Here is a 19,389-nt window from a genome sequence, read left to right on the forward strand (position 1 = left end):
TGAGACGTGCGGGCATGCTGCCGCCGTGAAACTAAACCAGTACCAAGACAAAAGTAAATTAGAAATAACGCTGGATACCATCAAACTGTCAAAAATGAATTGTAGGAAATTACACAGTACAGACCAACACAATCAGAGGTCAATCCAATTAGCAAAAAAAAGAGAAATAGACACTATAATATAGTGTCTAAAATTGGGCGCTAATGCAAAAATGTGAATTTTTTTTTACATTTATATATAATAATAATAAATAAACCTCAGCTGCAGCTCTCCATGTGCACAAGTGTATATACACAAAACTGCCCTACACCTGGACCTATATGTTATATGCCCAGGTGGAAGACAGAAAAGATTGCAAAACCAAAAAATATATAAGTAGCTGCGCTAGTTGTATTTTAAACAATTAAAGGCACCACAGATAAACACACCTACACGGATATTTTTAATAATCGATAATATATCGTCACATTTATTATGTCAAATACATTTAAATTTAAAGGATTAAGTACTCCCCTTTAAAGTGCAGCTGGTCCAGTATTTGGAAACTTATATTTTATATACAGTTCACTTTTAGCCGTCAGCAATTTGATTATCACAGTCTGGTGTTTAAATGGCAATCTCCACCATAAAAGTTGTTCCGTTTCACTGTTTGGTGTATTATACAGTGCAAGGTTGTTTATAGACCCGCGGTCACCGCGTCTCTCACCTGCGCCTCCGTGCGCTGCTTAGCAGATCAAATACAACCTGGTTAGGAAGAGATGCATTAAAAGGGATGCTACAGGTGCAATCAGACTAAATGTATCACATGTAGCCCAGGGGCGTTTTTAGGGATGACGGCACCCCTAGGCACAACAATAACACTGCCCCCCACCCCCTGTCTAATTATATTATTTTTATTGATTACTTATAAGCTCTCATTTGGTAATAGCCAATATAATGGATTTATTTTAAAAAGCCACTAACTGTGACATGTTCTTGTATTATGAATACATATTTACTAATTAGGACAGTTTAAAGGGGCAGTATCTGCATGTCCTATCATTGACACTCTATTTAAGATGGAATATAGTACAGTACAGTGGATATTTTGCAGTTATTGGTACATTTTGGGCTGACAGTACCATCACAGGCATCCAAGTGCCACCCCTAGGCACGTGCCTCACGTGCCTAATGGGAAATTCGGCTCTGATGTAGCCATGTACCTAGGAAGACTGTGGAGGTGGAATAATTTGCGAACAAAAAGAAGTTTGTTATAAAATAATTCATAAATTGCAATACTATGTATTGCATTTATGTATTGCAATGTATGTGCAGCCTACAATATGTTGGCCGCACTACTAGAAAATTAAAAGTTAGATTCAGGGAACATCGGCTAAACATTATAAAGAAATTCCCCCCATCACAGTGTTTCTAGACACATCGCAGAAGCCCACCAGGGAAATATAGGGATTTAAACTATTTGGGGTTCATCATGTGTCATCCACCAGCAGAGGTGGAGACAGATATAGAGAGCTAGCAGCTAAAGAGGCATTTTGGATTTTTCGAATGCAAACCCTTACACCTAATGGAAAGAAAGGATTAATTAATGGCTGGGTATATTAAGTCACAAAAGACAAAACACTTTGAAAAAGCCACTTGGTGGGGCGAAACGCGTTAGTGAGGTACACCCTCTACACCGGAGGGACACTATAGCATTTACCATCCCGGATAAGCAGCGCACGGTGGCGCAGGTGAGAGACGTGGTGACCGCACATCTATAAACAACCTTGCACTGTGTAATACACCAAACAGTGAAACGGCACAACTTTTATGGTGGAGATTGCCATTTAAACACAAGACTGTTATAATCAAATTGCTGAAGGCTAAAAGTGAACTTTATATAAAATATAAGTTTCCGAATACTGGGGAATACTTAATCCTTTAAATTTTTAAATAATTATTTGTGGTTATTTTATATTCATTTCATTGTATTATTGTTATTTGTTTTTTAGGTGGCCACCTAGAATGTTTTTATAAAAATGTATTTGATATAAATGTGACAATATATTATCGATTATTATAAAAAATATCCGTGTAAGTGTGTTTATCGGTGGTGCCTTCAATTGTTTAAAATACAACTAGCGCAGATACTCATATTTTTTGGTTTTGCAATCCAATTAGCACCAGTGATCTTGTTGGTGCATCACAGCAGTGGCTGCACTTTACAACAGCTAAGATTTGTTTGCTGCCCTATAGGATGCCTGACACTTTTGTGCAAAGTTGTGCTGATTTTCTCCCAAATCTAGTATAAGTAAAAGCAGTATAACAAATCTAGCAATTACACATATAAATACCAGAATACAGTGTCTTATAATTAACCAGTGGCGGTTTTTACCTATGGTAAAATCTGCCACTGTGTTTAGCCTAAATGAAACCAGATGCAGTCTGTGAGACTGCACTGGCTTCATTGTGACTGTCAGTGACTTCCTATTTGAAGTCCGACCTGCCAGTCATCAAAGGCAGTCCCATTGGGAGGTGTTCCTCTTCCTCCGGGGATTCATCTTTGGCTTCTATGGAACCAGTGGCATGTGCCTGTGCAGTACCTATGTTGGTAAAGGGCCTGCACCAGTCCCAATGCTTGCCATCTGTATAAGTGCCGGGACCATGATTTAACTTTGATGGGCTGCTGCCGAAGAAGTCTATAGAAGGTGGGGCATGTGCAGTACAGTACTGCACATTCCAGGTGCAGGGATTGCCAGGAGCAGCGGCAGCAGGGATCAACCGAGAGCAGCGGGAACTGGCCTGGAGCAGTGGAGGCGGGGACTACCCGGAATCAGTGTGGACTGCCAGGGAGCAGGGCCTGATTGGCCATCTGGCACTTCTGGCGATGGCCTGCTGGGCCAATTTTGTGGATTAATTTTTCACCACTTCCTGGGCATGCAACACTGTGTTGAGCGGGCGCTGGGTGGGTGCGTAATTTGCATAATTATGTAATGACGATGCTGCATCCTGATATGACCGTGCCAGTTCTGAGCAGCATGGGTGGGGGGAGCTGAGGGCCATCCAAGTGACTGTTACTGGGGGGGGTTACCATCTTAACAGAGCAGGGCAAGTTGTGTGGTCGGATCAGTCCTGCTGTGAGACTAGACTGCTTGTGAGTTGTGCTCCTGTTCAGAGTCCTTCCCCTAAGCATCTCTGACTTATTCTCTGTGCTGACTGCTGTGGCTGCTGCAGTTCACTCCTTTACACACTAGGTAAATTTGCACGAAGCCAGCAGGAATGATTGCCATTAGTTAATTTATTTAGTTAAAATGGCAAACCACAGTACCAGACTGCTTGCTTGTAATTGGGATCACATTGTTAGCCAAACCCAGGCCCTGCTGATGGGACTTGCAGTTCTGAAGTGGAAAAAAAGTGTGACTGTGGTTCCCCCTAAAGTGTTATTTAGATGGATCCTGAAAGGCATGTATTAAGCATATCCCTTACGCTGTGTCCCTGCTATCACTCTCCTAACTTTCAATCTCTCGGTCCCTATACCATGCCCCTTTCTGTGAGGCCACACCCCCTTTGGCATATGGGGCTTTGCCGCGTACGGGTCCATATTACAAGAGTAGTTGAATCTGGGACCACCTATTACCATATTTTTAGATTCGCCAGTGGGTGTGTTCCATAATGTGTAATGAACATTATGGTGTATGACAATGCCAAAATGTGTAGTGGACATAAAGGATTGTGTAGCCTTATATGTAATGGGCATTACAGTGTGTGTCATGAAGCAGGTGGGTCCTGTGTGGCCACAGCAGGTGGGCCTGTGTGCTGAAAATGCCAGGGCTGATTTTTGGTCCCAGTCCAGCCCTGCCTGGGAGCATAAGCGGCATGCGAGGGAGGGGGGTGCCAGCATTGCGACCAGAAGAAGCTACCCTCCTGCTTATAAAACTGATCTAAATAGAGATAGCAAACAGATACAATGGTATAATAACTTACATTTACATTGTGACAGTAAATATATGTATGTGCTAGAATGAATACAATATGTCTACAGTGAAGGAAAACACATGATGGCTTCCACAGTAGTGTTGCATATATACGGACAGTGTATAAAATGGTTTTATCTGCTCCCTAGCTGAACATTAACATTTAGTTATTGCTGTACTGTGTTTAGAATTCTACTACTTTATAGTTCTTGTTTCAGTTCCTAGCAACATCAAAAGATGACATAAACCAAATCTGTCATTAATCAGTAAAGATGTACACATATCAGCTTGTTTTCAGTTCCTGATTGACTGCAGTACATTTGGCATGTGTCCTAGCTATGATAAAACATATGTTTACATTGAATAGTTGGCCTTGACAAAGAAGTGTAGAATGACTGCGGGATGATGGAATTCACAGCAGTATGCAAAGCAGAAAAGAGCACCAAAGCTCATGCACAGTTTATTGTAGTATTGGCGTCCCAAACGGAAGTGCTCAGCGTAGGTTAGCGTTAGGCCGGGGTTGTAGCTTAAAGCACTATTGGGGGATTTAGGGTTAGGCTGCAGGAGGGTTGAGGTTTAGGATGCGGGTAGAGAGATCTAGGCACTTAGAAGGGGGATTAGGGTAAGGCTGCAGAGGTTGGGTTTAGGCTGGGGGTATGTAAATTAGGGTTATGCACATCTGTAATTCTGCTGGCACTAGTATAGCACAACATTGGGCATATTTGCTACTTAATTCCTCCAATACAGAGCTACAGTACTGGCCATATGGATATCTCAATATTTGTGGAGCACTAGACAATATATTAAATGATATGTCCTGTACAAAAACAATATTGGTAATGATATTTTTTGCATATCGCCTAGAGTGTATGTGGGGTCTTTAGTGATGTTCTCCATCAACTATACACACAGGACGATGGAGGATACGCTAACAAGAGTTGCACAGACCCTGCTCCCTATCACCACCGTCAGTCGTCACGGCCTACATTGGCAAGTGTGTATGTATGCCCATGCCGATAGAGGACACCCCCTGCTGAGTCCTGTTGAGCACTGCCTCACTGGGTACATACACTTTAGAAAGCTTCATGATAAATCTCATTGCAGGAGCTTCCAATCAGAAGGGAGTGAATTAGAAGAAAAAGTTAAATTTTAAACTCTGTAAAATCATGAATACAGTAAGAAGCATAAAAGTGGGCCGCGGGCTCTCACTCTTAAGTGTTCGCTAACTCATAGGGTAACAAGCACTTTAGTCCAGTTTTGCACCCTTTTGCTTTAAAGTGCTATTTACTTGCATATTTAAAATAAATGAACAGCATGTTCTGGGCCTAATTCAGACTTGATCGCAGGAGAAATTTGTTCTCAAAATTGAGTGCACTGCATGGGAGGCCAATGTAGCATGTGCAGAGAGAGATAGATTTGGGTGGGTGTGTTGAACTGAAATCCAAATTGGGTACTTATGTATTATCTTGACTCCCATGTTAAATGCACCCCATTTTTTCATACCCCTACTATCCAACTACGCATGGAGTTGATATTATATAGTGTGGCGAGCGCAGCGAGCCACCGTGCCCGAAGCGTGGCGAGCCCCGCGAGGGGACGAGGTCTCATAAGAAAAAGATATTACATAAGTACCTCCAAATTGCAGTGTAAAAATAAAGCAGCCAGTATTTACCCTGCACAGAAACAAAATAACTCACCCAAATCTAAAGGCCACATGCAAATCACATGCAATGTGGGCTCTTTTCCTTTGATAGTGGCAATCAATCACAGGTAAAGAGCCCAAAATGCATATGAATGACATCAGGTCCGATGTGATGCACAGTCCCACACGCATTGCAATCTCTTAGATTGCTTGTGAGCTGGGCAGGCTTGGCTGAGATTGCATGCGATCCTGCCACCCGAGACCTCCCCGGGTGGCTTAAAGGGGGATTAAGGCAGACTTCTGGCAGGAGAGAAGTCGCCGTAATGTATGGGGGCTTTAACTTTCTCTGCCCATTTTACATTTTCCCCAACTGCAGTGCACCATGGTTTTGCCCATTTTGAGAACAAAGTTGTCCTGCGAACAGGTCTGAATTACGCCCTATGAACGGTATATGGAGCACCAGCGTTACAAGACAGATGGGACTTTTGGAGCATTTTAGCAAAGCTTACCAAGTGGCATCTGATTCTGGAGGTTTAATACATTTACTATAGTAAATGGGGCAGCACGGATAGTGTAATGGTTAGCATTACTGCCTCACAGCGCTGAGGTCATGGGGTCAATACCCACTATGGCCCTAACTGTGCGGAGTTTGTATATTCTCCCCGTGCTTGCGTGGGTTTCCTCCGGGTACTCCGGTTTCCTCCCACAATCCAAAAATATACAGATAGGTTAATTGGCTTCCAACAAAAATTAACCGTAGAATGTCTGTGTGTGCGTGTACATGTGGTAGGGGATATAGATTGTAAGCTCCACTGGGGCAGGGACTAATGTGAATGTTCAACTATACTCTGTAAAAGTGCTGCGTAATATGTATGTGCTATAAAAGAAACTGTTAATAAACAAATATAGTGAATATTTAATTTTTCATTAATGTTCCATTCACTTATAGAGGTGCACTACTGAGCATGGCTCCTTTTCTATGACTTCTACCAAAAATATATATTTATGACATTAGGGATGTACCAAACCCAGGATTCCGCGGAATCTAAGAAAATGTTTTTGGACTAAAACGAAAATGCTACTTTAGTATAGGGCTTATTTACCCTTTGAAATAAAGGTTGCCTGGGTTCTTATCGTATTTAAACTAAACCTATTTAAAATTATACATATAAAACTTTACAAAAAAAATCTGTAATTAGTGAAACATATGGAAAAGTAAAAGTAATCTTAGACCCTAATTGTGCTAATATACACATTTAGCCTTCTGAGACACAAGCAAGGACTAGAGATTCTAAGAAGTCCCAGTACAGGTTGAGTATCTCTTATCCAAATTATTAGTATCCAGAATGTGAAAAAATATATATTTTACTTTTTGCTAAAAGCACTACTGGGGGCGTCTGTACCAGCACTACTGGGGGCGTCTGTACCAGCACTACTGGGGGCATCTGTACCAGCACTACTGGGGGCATCTGTACCAGCACTACTGGGGGCATCTGTACCAGCACTACTGGGGGCATCTGTACCAGCACTACTGGGGGCACCTGAACCAGCACTACTGGGGGCACCTGTACCAGCACTACTGGGGGCACCTGAACCAGCACTACTGGGGGCACCTGAACCAGCACTACTGGGGGCACCTGAACCAGCACTACTGGGGGCAACCTGTATATACACTGTGTATACACTGTGTATATATATATATGCAGAAAATGTAGTGACATGACAGTGCATCAAGTAGCGTGTTTATAAGACACCAGGAAAAGCTCTTCTAGTGACACTGCATTCAGCAGGCAGTGCACCATCACGCTTTACCATCCAGCGCTCTACAAGAGCCTTACAGCCTATACCTGCACATACTGTACCTGTATTCAAACTCAGTCTGTGTTACTTGAACAAGCAGAATAAAAATGGAATCTTTTGAGAATAAAAACGTATGCCTCCCAGGGATGAAAGTCGTTCTGAAGAATGTGGAAACCACATGAATGCTTTGTTCCAAGGAATTTAAGAACCTTGAAGATTTATTTTTCTTTTTTGTGCACAGTGATAGGAATAAGTTACCTTTCAGATGTCGTGGAAGAAAGTGCTGCTAATCTCGCTCAGCACACAAGTAAACATACCTCTCTTTCAAGAAATCCACCACTCTTTTGAAGTCTGCAATGCAGTATTCCCTTTTCATGTCCATAAGCACACTGTCTGATGCCGACTGCACTGGGATGTGCAGGAACGCGTATACCCGGGGATGGTTCAAAATCTTTGCCATTTCCTAAAACGGAGGGTACATTATTGTTTAATAGGATTTATCATCCTTAGCTGGAGACAGTCTGTAATAAATTATGAAATACAACACTAAATTCAACATGCAATGCAAAGTCAATGTTCTATATGATTGTATCTTTTATCACTCAAGGGATGATGTAATGTAATGCTCTCCAAAAGTACTATATGTTACCTCATATGTATGTTACATTCAACTATGTATATTTTACTACAATTTCAAGACAACGTACTAAAACATTATTTATTATATAGCGCACATAATCCACAGTGCTTTACACAGAATATTGACCTTTCATATCAGTCCCTGCCCCAGTAGAGCTTACCCTACCACATGTACACACACACACACACACACACACACACACACACACATTTAATTTTGTGTTTATTTTGGTGGGAGCAAATTAACTGACCAGTATATTTTTTGATTGTGGGCAGAAACCGGAGTACCTGGAGTGCTCGGTACCACAAGCATTTTGGATAAGGGATTTTCTCTGATTTTGGAGGTTTTTTTTTTTTCATACCTACCTGGTCCCCTGATGGTCTTCCCCAATGTCCAGGGTGTCCTTCAGGATCCTCTTCAGTGTAATTTATGGTCCCAGGGGTGCATTGCAATGCACCCCTGGGACTGAAGACGATGTTGAAGAGGATCCTGGAGGCCACCATGGACATCGGGGGACGAGGTAAGTATGGACAAAAATAGGGTCTGGAAAAAAACACCGTTTTCAGAATATTTCACTTTTGCAATACACGAATAAGGGAAACCCGACCTGCAGTACTATCCAAATCCTGCCCAAATTGCTATAGCCAAATGTTACATGCATGCATTGTACAGTATGTGGGACTAACTATTTACATTGTATTTTTGAAAGCAAGTTAGACAGTTTGCAATGACCATCCAGATGAGACCGGGTAGTAAATAACTGATGCGAATAATGCTAATCAGCGGTTGGTCCATGTATTCAACATAAATTGGTTAGAATCTTCTCTCCACAAGGAAGAGTATACGGAGACGTTTTTCACTATCAGGGAGGGATTTATTAACTCATTGTCAGGGGACTTGAAACTTCAATTACACAAATGTTTCCATTCAACTTACATTGTATGAGACATGGTTGCAATTTGAAGATGCATCAATAACCTCACCAGTGCAAACTTCTGGGGTGTAACTAGGGTTGCCACCTCAGCCTTCTTCGATTCCTGGAGATTCCCCTCACACACACTTTCATGTGTGCGTACGCTCCCGGAAAAGTGGGCGTGGTTTTGTAAAACAGGCATGACCTCTTCAGAAAAGTGGGCATGGCCTCTAATACAGACATGTATTGAAGTCCCTATTGTTACATTTAACCCCTTCCTGACAGAGCCTGTTTTTGCCTTCCTGACAGAGCCCTTTTTTTCAATTCTGACATGTCTCACTTAAGTGGGGATAACTTTTTTTTGCTTTTACTTATCCCAGTGATTTTGAGATTGTTTTTTCGTGACACATTGTACTTCAAGTTAGTGGTAAATTTTCGTCGATACAGTCTGTGTTTTTTTGTGAAAAATACCAAAATATCGTGAAAAAATGGAAAATTTAGCGATTTGCAAAATGTTAAATTTTCTGCTTGTGAGACAAATAATCTTACCACTCAAAATAGTGAATAACTAACATAGACCATATGTCTACTTTATGTTGACATCATTATTTCAACTTCCTTTTAATTTTTTGGGACACTAGGAGGCTTACAATATGAATAGCAAATTCTCAAATTTTCAAGAAAATTTCAAACACTGATTTTTTTAGGGACCAGTTCAGTTCTGATGTGACTTTGAGGGACTTGTATGTGAGACACCCCCATAAATGATGCCATTTCAAAAACTGCACCCCTCACAGTATTCAAAACAGCATTTTGGAAGTTTGTTAACCCTTTAGGTGTTTCACAGGAATTAAAACAAAGTGTAGGTGAAATTTCAAAATTTCTTTTTTTTTGCAGATTTGCAATTTTAATACATTTTTCTAAGGAACACAGTACATTTTACTAGAGAAATGTGACTAAAAATTGATTCCCCCAATTCTTTTGTTTTCATAAATATCCTATATGTGGCCCTAGTGTGCACGGTGACCAAACCACAGGCTTCATAATAGAAGGAGCACCTACTTGATTTTGGAGCCTCCTTTTTATGAGATTATTTTTTAGGCACCATGTAGGTTTCTAGGCACCATAACATGCTAAAAGTTAGGAACCCCCCCACAAGTGACCCCATTTTGCAAACTACACCCCTCAGGGAATTCAGCTAGGGGTATAGTGTACATTTCAAACCCGCAGGGGTTTCACCAATTGTGGTACAACTGGGCAGTGAAAATGAAAAATTATTTTTTTTACACAAAAATGCAGTTCTGGCTCCAAATTTGTCATTTTCAGAAGGTATGAAGGAGAAAAAGCACCCCAAAATCTGTGCCCCAATTTCTCCCGAGTACGGCAATGCCTCACATGTGACCAAAAAATACCAGTTGGGTGCATGGCAGGACTCAGAAGGGAAGGAGTGATTTTTGGATTTTGCAGCACAGATTCTGGTGGAATGAATGGTGGGTGCTATGTTGCACCAATACAGTGGAACCCCCCCACAAGTCACCCCATTTTGCAAAGTACACCCCTCAGGGAATTCATCTAGGGGTATAGTGTACATTTCAAACCCCCAGGGGTTTCACCAATTTTGATACAAGTGGGCAGTGAAAATGAAAAATTACATTTTTTTACACAAAAATGCAGTTCTGGCTCACAATTTTTCATTTTCAGAAGGTATGAAGGAGAAAAAGCACCCCAAAATATGTGCCCCAATTTCTTCCGAGTACGGCAATGCCTCACATGTGACCAAAAAATACCAGTTGGGTGCATGGCAGGACTCAGAACGGAAGGAGTGATTTTTGGATTTTGCAGCTCAGATTCTGGTGGAATTTTGGTGGGTGCTATGTCGCATTAGCAAGACCCCCCAAGCACCAATACAGTGGAACCCCCCCACAAGTCACCCCATTTTGAAAACTACACCCCTCAGGGAATTCATCTAGGGGTATAGTGTACATTTCAAACCCCCAGGGGTTTCACCAATTTTGATACAAGTGGGCAGTGAAAATGAAAAATTACATTTTTTTACACAAAAATGCAGTTCTGGCTCAAAATTTTTCATTTTCAGAAGGTATGAAGGAGAAAAAGCACCCCAAAATCTGTGCCCCAATATCTCCCGAGTACGGCAATGCCTCACATGTGACCAAAAAATACCAGTTGGGTGCATGGCAGGACTCAGAACGGAAGGAGTGATTTTTGGATTTTGCAGCACACATTCTGGTGGAATGAATGGTGGGTGCTATGTTGCACCAATACAGTGGAACCCCCCCACAAGTCACCCCATTTTGCAAAGTACACCCCTCAGGGAATTCATCTAGGGGTATAGTGTACATTTCAAACCCCCAGGGGTTTCACCAATTTTGATACAAGTGGGCAGTGAAAATGAAAAATTACATTTTTTTACACAAAAATGCAGTTCTGGCTCACAATTTTTCATTTTCAGAAGGTATGAAGGAGAAAAAGCACCCCAAAATATGTGCCCCAATTTCTTCCGAGTACGGCAATGCCTCACATGTGACCAAAAAATACCAGTTGGGTGCATGGCAGGACTCAGAACGGAAGGAGTGATTTTTGGATTTTGTGGCTCAGATTCTGGTGGAATTTTGGTGGGTGCTATGTCGCATTAGCAAGACCCCCCAAGCACCAATACAGTGGAACCCCCCCACAAGTCACCCCATTTTGCAAACTACACCCCTCAGGGAATTCATCTAGGGGTATAGTGTACATTTCAAACCCCCAGGGGTTTCACCAATTTTGATACAAGTGGGCAGTGAACATGAAAAATTACATTTTTTACACAAAAATGCAGTTCTGGCTCAAAATTTTTCATTTTCAGAAGATATGAAGGAGAAAAAGCACCCCAAAATCTGTGCCCCAATTTCTCCCGAGTACGGCAATGCCTCACATGTGACCAAAAAATACCAGTTGGGTGCATGGCAGGACTCAAAAGGGAAGGAGTGATTTTTGGATTTTGCAGCTCAGATTCTGGTGGAATTTTGGTGGGTGCTATGTCGCATTAGCAAGACCCCCCAAGCACCAATACAGTAGAACCCCCCCACAAGTGACCCCATTTTGCAAACTACACCCCTCAGGGAATTCATCTAGGGGTATAGTGTACATTTAAAACCCCCAGGGGTTTCACCAATTTTGATACAAGTGGGCAGTGAAAAAGAAAAATTACATTTTTTACACAAAAATGCAGTTCTGGCTCAAAATTTTTCATTTTCAGAAGGTATGAAGGAGAAAAAGCACCCCAAAATCTGTGCCCCAATTTCTCCCGAGTACGGCAATGCCTCACATGTGACCAAAAAATACCAGTTGGGTGCATGGCAGGACTCAAAAGGGAAGGAGTGATTTTTGGATTTTGCAGCTCAGATTCTGGTGGAATTTTGGTGGGTGCTATGTCGCATTAGCAAGACCCCCCAAGCACCAATACAGTAGAACCCCCCCACAAGTGACCCCATTTTGCAAACTACACCCCTCAGGGAATTCATCTAGGGGTATAGTGCACATTTAAAACCCCCAGGGGTTTCACCAATTTTGATACAAGTGGGCAGTGAAAAAGAAAAATTACATTTTTTACACAAAAATGCAGTTCTGGCTCAAAATTTTTCATTTTCAGAAGGTATGAAGGAGAAAAAGCACCCCAAAATCTGTGCCCCAATTTCTCCCGAGTACGGCAATGCCTCACATGTGACCAAAAAATACCAGTTGGGTGCATGGCAGGACTCAGAAGGGAAGGAGTGATTTTTGGATTTTGCAGCACAGATTCTGGTGGAATGAATGGTGGGTGCTATGTTGCACCAATACAGTGGAACCCCCCCACAAGTCACCCCATTTTGCAAACTACACCCCTCAGGGAATTCATCTAGGGGTATAGTGTACATTTCAAACCCCCAGGGGTTTCACCAATTTTGATACAAGTGGGCAGTGAAAATGAAAAATTACATTTTTTTACACAAAAATGCAGTTCTGGCTCAAAATATTTCATTTTCACAAGGAATGAAGGAGACAAAGCACCCCAAAATCTGTGCCCCAATTTCTCCCGAGTACGGCAATGCCTCATGTGTGACCAAAAAGTGGCAGGACTCAGAAGGGAAGGAGTGATATTTGGAGTTTGCAGCACAAATTCTGGTGGAATTTTGGTGGGTGCTATGTCGCATTATCAAGACCCCCCAAGCACCAATACAGTGGAACCCCCCCACAAGTCACCCCATTTTGAAAACTACACCCCTCAGGGAATTCATCTAGGGGTATAGTGTACATTTAAAACCCCCAGGGGTTTCACCAATTTTGATACAAGTGGGCAGTGAAAAAGAAAAATTACATTTTTTACACAAAAATGCAGTTCTGGCTCAAAATTTTTCATTTTCAGAAGGTATGAAGGAGAAAAAGCACCCCAAAATCTGTGCCCCAATATCTCCCGAGTACGGCAATGCCTCACATGTGACCAAAAAATACCAGTTGGGTGCATGGCAGGACTCAGAAGGGAAGGAGTGATTTTTGGATTTTGCGGCTCAGATTCTGGTGGAATGAATGGTGGGTGCTATGTGGCATTAGCAAGACCCCCGAAGCACGGTGAAATTATGAACCTAATATTCCATAGATGTGTGGTATAATTTAAAACACTCCTTTATACATAGGCCGGGTTTGTCGGGGCAAGTGTCACACTGGAAAATAGTTTGCTTTCTTATTCCCTTTTTATAGCAAACTTTGCACCTTTTTTGTGTCCTGCCCTTTTTTCCAGTGGAGGGGATTTCATCAGGAAAATGCTGCCCTGGTACAATACGGGGGCCAGTACTAGAAGTACTGGGGCCCTCTGCCTGCTGGTTCCCAAATATTAGGCCCTTTATGACTTCCTCTTGAAAGTGCATAAATGTCCCCCTCTGGCCGGTAGAACGGAATAGCACGTAAGCGTTATACAGTGCCATCTGGATGATATACACGGCCACCTTCTTGTACCAGATTTTTGTTTTCCGCAGGGCACTGTACGGCTTCAGTACCTGATCTGAAAGATCCACTCCGCCCATGTACCTATTGTAATCCAGGATACAATTAGGTTTTGAGGTGTGGGTACTGGTACCTCGTACAGGGACGGAGGTGGTACTGTCTCCGTGAATTGTTGTCAGTATAAGGACATCCCTCTTGTCCTTATATTTGACCAACAACATATTTTCGGTGCATATTCCCCTGCTTTCACCCCTTCTCATTACTTGGGCAATGTGCGTTTTTGGGAGGCCTCTTTGGTTCTTGCGCACAGTACCGCAAGCTGCTGTACCTCTTGAACCAAGGGCCTTAAACAGGGGGATGCTAGTGTAAAAGTTATCCACATAGAGGTGATAACCTTTATCCAGGAAGGGGTGCACTAAATCCCAGACAATTTTCCCACTAACACCTACGAGGGAGGGGGGGCATTCTGGCGGTTGAATTCTTGAATCCTTCCCTTCATAAACCCTAAACCTGTGGGTGTACCCTGAGGTGCTTTCACACAGCTTATACATTTTTATGCCATACCTTGCCCTCTTACTGGGAAGGTACTGGCGGAATTTAACCCTTCCTTTAAAATGTATAAGGGACTCGTCGATACAAATAAATTTTTCAGGGATGTACACCTCTTCAAATTTGGCACTGAAATGATCAATGACCGGCCTGACTTTGAATAGCCGGTCAAAGGTGGGATCATCTCTGGGTGGGCACTGTGCATTATCGGTGTAATGTATGAATTTAAGAATTGTCTCAAATCGAGTCCGGGGCATGGCCATACGGTAAAATGGAGTACTGTACAGAACATCTGTACTCCAATATTGCCTAATTTCTGGCTTTTTTACTATGCCCATATGAAACACCAGACCCCAAAACGTCATCATCTCTACTGCATCTACAGGGGTCCACCTAGCAAATGATGACGTGGGGTTTTGAGCAATAAACTGCTGGGCATATAAATTAGTTTGGTCCACCATTAAATTTATAAAATCATCAGAGAAAAATAATTTGAAAAAGTCAATTTCTCTGAGACCTGTGGAATCAAATTGGATTCCTGGCATGCCCAAAAACTCAGGAACCTGGGGCTCAAAATTGTCTGGTGGTGGGGTCCATACTAGATCAATTATTGGGGGGGGAATCTCAGCTGATCTACGGGGGCGTCTTTGAGGGGGTCCCTCATCAGCAGAGGAGGAAGAGGAGCTTAAGGCAAATCCTTCAAATTCCCCGCTTGCATCACTGCCTGTGTCAGAGTCAGAAGCAAGCATGGCATATGCCTCCTCCACTGAATACATTCTCCTGGATGATTGGGAGGACATTTGGGAGGACATTTGGGAGGACATTTGGGATGCCATTTTTATTTTTGTGTTACCGGTAGTGAAATGTTTCAACACGTGTATAGTGTAGGGGGGGGGCACAAACTTTATTTCAATCCGGGGGGTATGTAGTGTGTAGTGTGTATGTGGTGCAGAAAAAAAAAAAAAATGCTTTATACCAATAAAAAAAAAAAAAATGAAGGGGTTAAAAAAAAAAAAATGAAGGGGTTAAAAAAAAAAAAAAGGAAGGGGTTAAAAAAAAAAAAGGTCCTGCGCCAAAAATTGAGCACAGATGTTGGTCAGTAACGTCTGTCACTGAACAGCGCTCAAAGGCAACAGGAATTTGATCAAAAAAAAAAAAAAATAGATCAACCCTGTGCCGAAAAAGATGATCAGTGATGTACGTCACTGATCAGCGCACAGCGGCCACAGGACACCCACAAAATCACAGTGTGTGTAAAAAAAAAAATTAAAAAAATACCCCACAGCACACACACAAAAAAAAAAGGTGATCAGTGATGCGACACTGATTACCAGTGAGGTGCAGCAGGTGCACAACCTTTGGTGCAACTGACAGGTATATATAAAAAAAAAAAAACCTCTGTACCCCCAAAAAAGTTGCTGATCACCTCAGATATAGTGATCAGCACAAAAGGCGGGGACAGCAGACACAAAATTTAGCACTCTCTATCACTATCTCTCTCTATCTCTCTATCTCTCACTATCTAACACTATCTAACACTCTATGACACTGCAGCAGCAGCACTCACAGGTATATCTATATATAAAAAAAAACCTGCGCCCCCAAAAAGTTACTGATCAGTTAATTTATACTGATCAGCACAAAAGGAGGGGGCAGCAGTCAGTTATATAAAAAATATATAGCACAATCTGTCACTATCTCTCTCTATCTCTCTCTATCTCTCTCTCTCTATCTCTCTCTATCTCTCTATAACTATCACACTGCAGCAGCACAAAATATAGCACTCTGTCAGTAGGCCTCTCTCTCTATCTCTCTCTCTCTATCTCTCTCTCTCTATCTATAACTATATCACACTGCAGCAGCACAAAATATAGCACTCTCTGACACTATCTCTCTCTCTATCTCTCTCTATCTCTCTCTATCTCTCTCTATCTCTCTCTCTCTATCTCTCTCTATCTCTCTCTATCTATCTCTCTCTATCTCTCTCTATCTCTCTCTATCTATCTCTCTATCTATCTAGCTAATACTAATACAGTGCAGCAGCACAATATCACAGTATGGCACAATTATTGCACAGGATCCAGGAAGCAATCAGCAGCGATCAGGTAAGTATTGCAGCAAGTATTTCTGGTCAGTATGGCGGCAGGGGGGTACGGTGACCGCACTGCACGCTTTCCAGACCGGAATGGCGTCTGCAGTGCAGTCACCGTTAGTTTAAATCTCCCTCCTTGGCTGTGATTGGTCCGTCGGTCCGACGGACCAATCACGGCCTTTGGGGGCGGGCGGGGTGAGGTGGGGTGACACCAGTGTCACCCTTACACCCCGCGGTGATTGGTGCTGTACTTTACAGCACCAATCACCTCTGATCCCGTGTCACCGGCGAACGTTATTCGCCGGTGACACAGGAAAACGCTGTGAATGGCTGTTCACACTGAACAGCCAATCACAGCGATCGCCGACGGGGGGGCGGCATCGCAGCCCCCCCGGGGCATGCACGGACATGTCTGCTGTCAGGGACAGCAGACATGTTGAAACTGTCACCGCGTCTATAGACGCGGTGACAGTTTAAATCCATGACGTACATTTACGCCATGTGTCGGGAAGTGCTTCCCGACCATGACGTAAATGTACGTCAAATGTCGGGAAGGGGTTAATAACACATTTCCCCTACTGACAACTCCTACACAGAGATACCTCATACATCCTCCCCTCACCCTGACACCAGTCATAACAACTTCACAGCAACCTCCCCCACCCCCTCACTTCTCTAACATGCATATATGCCCCAAACACTGATCATCCACACACACAAATCCCCCCCTCAACACTGGCCTCACCATTTCCTCAGCTGACAGCACAGACGGCAGAGGTCCCCTGGGACTGATACACAGGAGCAGCTGGCTTATCTCTCCTCTGAGGCTCAGTTTGGGAGGAAGCGCTGCTGCAGCATCCTAAGCTGTTGGCTGCACAGTGCTCCTCCGTCCTCTCCTCTCCCGTGGCCCAGTTTAAATATTTCTGGAGGTAGAGGGAGCTGTGGGGTGGGCAGCAACTCGCAAGTTCTGGAGACACACTGTGCATGCCCTGTGGCCTTTCTGGCACATGGAGCTCACGCTCCACTTGAACCACTTTCACTATGCCCCTGACAGTGTGCACACTTAGTTGGGAGGCTGTGGAGGCTTTCAAAGTCACCTGGATTCCGGGAGAATCCCAGAATCCGGGAGACTGCAAAAATGTCCTGGAGGATTGTTCAGGGAGAATTGGAGAGGTGGCAACCCTAGGTGTAACTGTATCTAGTGCCTTCTCCTAAGCACTTTTCAGATCCTTAATTTAAAATGTCTATTTCGTATATGTTTATTTTTGTAACATACAATAAAACATGACAGATCAATTGTAGATTTTTGGGGGGAGGATGCCTTATTGGACAGTGTATGATTTATGTTCTACTATTATATTAACAGATTAATTTCATTTTTTGAAATTGATCTATTTGCTCTTGTTTAAAAAAAAAAGTTTCCCTTAATGTTTATAAAGTAAAGTGAAAAGTAGGGAGAAAAATAAACTGTCCTTAAATCCTCATATAGCAGCCTAGTTGGGGACCCATCCATTACTATAAAATAGTAATTCATGTGTATACAGAATGCAGAAAATACTCAAGCCCTGGAGGACACCATAGGAAGTATTCAAACTGCTACAACTGCCAGGAATGGGTAAGTGAAGCACATGTCAAGTGCCACTTCACTACACAGTACAGTAAGTAAAGGGCAGACTGGATGGGCCAAGAGACTCTCTTCTTGCTTAAATGTCCACAGCCATGCAGGGTCACGCAGCTGTGTCAGTGGTGTCGGATATAATCCTATACTGCCGCAGAGGATGTAGTTCTTATCAGTAATTCATTGTGGAGGTGTGATGCCTCCTGCTGCATTATGATATTAGTGCTATAGCTGCTGCTTCTACAATAAGACTAGAGAATGTTCCACACAAAAAAAATACTACAGCATGAAGTAGTAAAATAGTATTAACACATAACTTCCGGAATTCTTTAACTAGATTCCAAATTCTTGTAGGAAAATCTAATCTCACCAGTGGCATATTCAGTAGGGGAGGGGGGTCATTCGGGGTCAGAACCCCCCCCCCCATTTCTATCAGTTTTCACAGGAATCCGTGAAGCTTAAGGCTGACACGCAAGGAGTCTCCTATATGGCCAGGCTGCAGCCACAAGATCCTACTGCAGCATTCTGTGGTAGGACTGGAAGGCAGGATGACTGGATCTCAAGGCGATCACATACATTAAAATGTATGTGTTCACACAATTCGGCAGTGCGGCACTGTGTTCCCCTTGAGATCCGGTCGGTGGTGGCAGCGGCGGCAATCCGGGTAGCCCCCGTTTTGGCGGCAGGGTGAGACAGTGGAGAAAAATGTTTTTTTTTTATAAATGTGGACCACCAGCCAATTGCCAGGCTAGACAGGGGCAGGCGGAGGAGGAGCTGAGAAGAGGTCTTGAAGGAGCCAAAGTCCTGGGAGGTGGTGGCCATGCAAACAAGCTGAAAAGGCAACCACCACTTGGAGAAGAACACAGATGAAGATGCAGAAGCCCGTCATCCAAAGCCTCCCTGAGTAAAAATGCTGCAGAAGTGGTGCCGCGCCCACCCCTCTTTTACAGGGGGCTATAGGTACCAGCGGGCCTTTAATGCCCCACATGCAGGTACCTGTGGTTCTCACAAGTACAAGCATGTGGGGCAGGTTTGCTGGGACCTGTGGTCCCACTGTAAAGGGCAATTTTACTTGATAAACCAGCTACCAACCCTCCGGGACAGCTCCGGGCTTCAGCTGACTAGTTTGGGTGTGTGATGCTTTGGACAAGGGACCCAGTCAAGCATGTTCCCTGGCTATTGCATTACTCCCCTGCTAGGGGAGC

The 19,389-nt window shown here is 43.1% G+C and overlaps 1 protein-coding gene across 2 annotated transcripts in view; it reads right to left on the reverse strand.

The window, feature by feature from the left end:
- Positions 1-19,389, reverse strand: part of CDKAL1 (CDKAL1 threonylcarbamoyladenosine tRNA methylthiotransferase) — a 794,854-nt gene that overhangs the window by 282,891 nt on the left and 492,574 nt on the right. For both annotated transcript variants that reach the window (XM_083187848.1, XM_083187847.1), the window contains exon 10: positions 7,713-7,858. In XM_083187848.1, coding sequence (XP_083043974.1) covers positions 7,713-7,858 — 146 coding nt within the window. The remainder of the gene's footprint in view (positions 1-7,712; positions 7,859-19,389) is intronic.

The sequence above is a fragment of the Crinia signifera genome, chromosome 5 (genome assembly GCF_055691185.1).
Source record: "Crinia signifera chromosome 5, ASM5569118v1, whole genome shotgun sequence".
Taxonomy (NCBI): domain Eukaryota; kingdom Metazoa; phylum Chordata; class Amphibia; order Anura; family Myobatrachidae; genus Crinia; species Crinia signifera.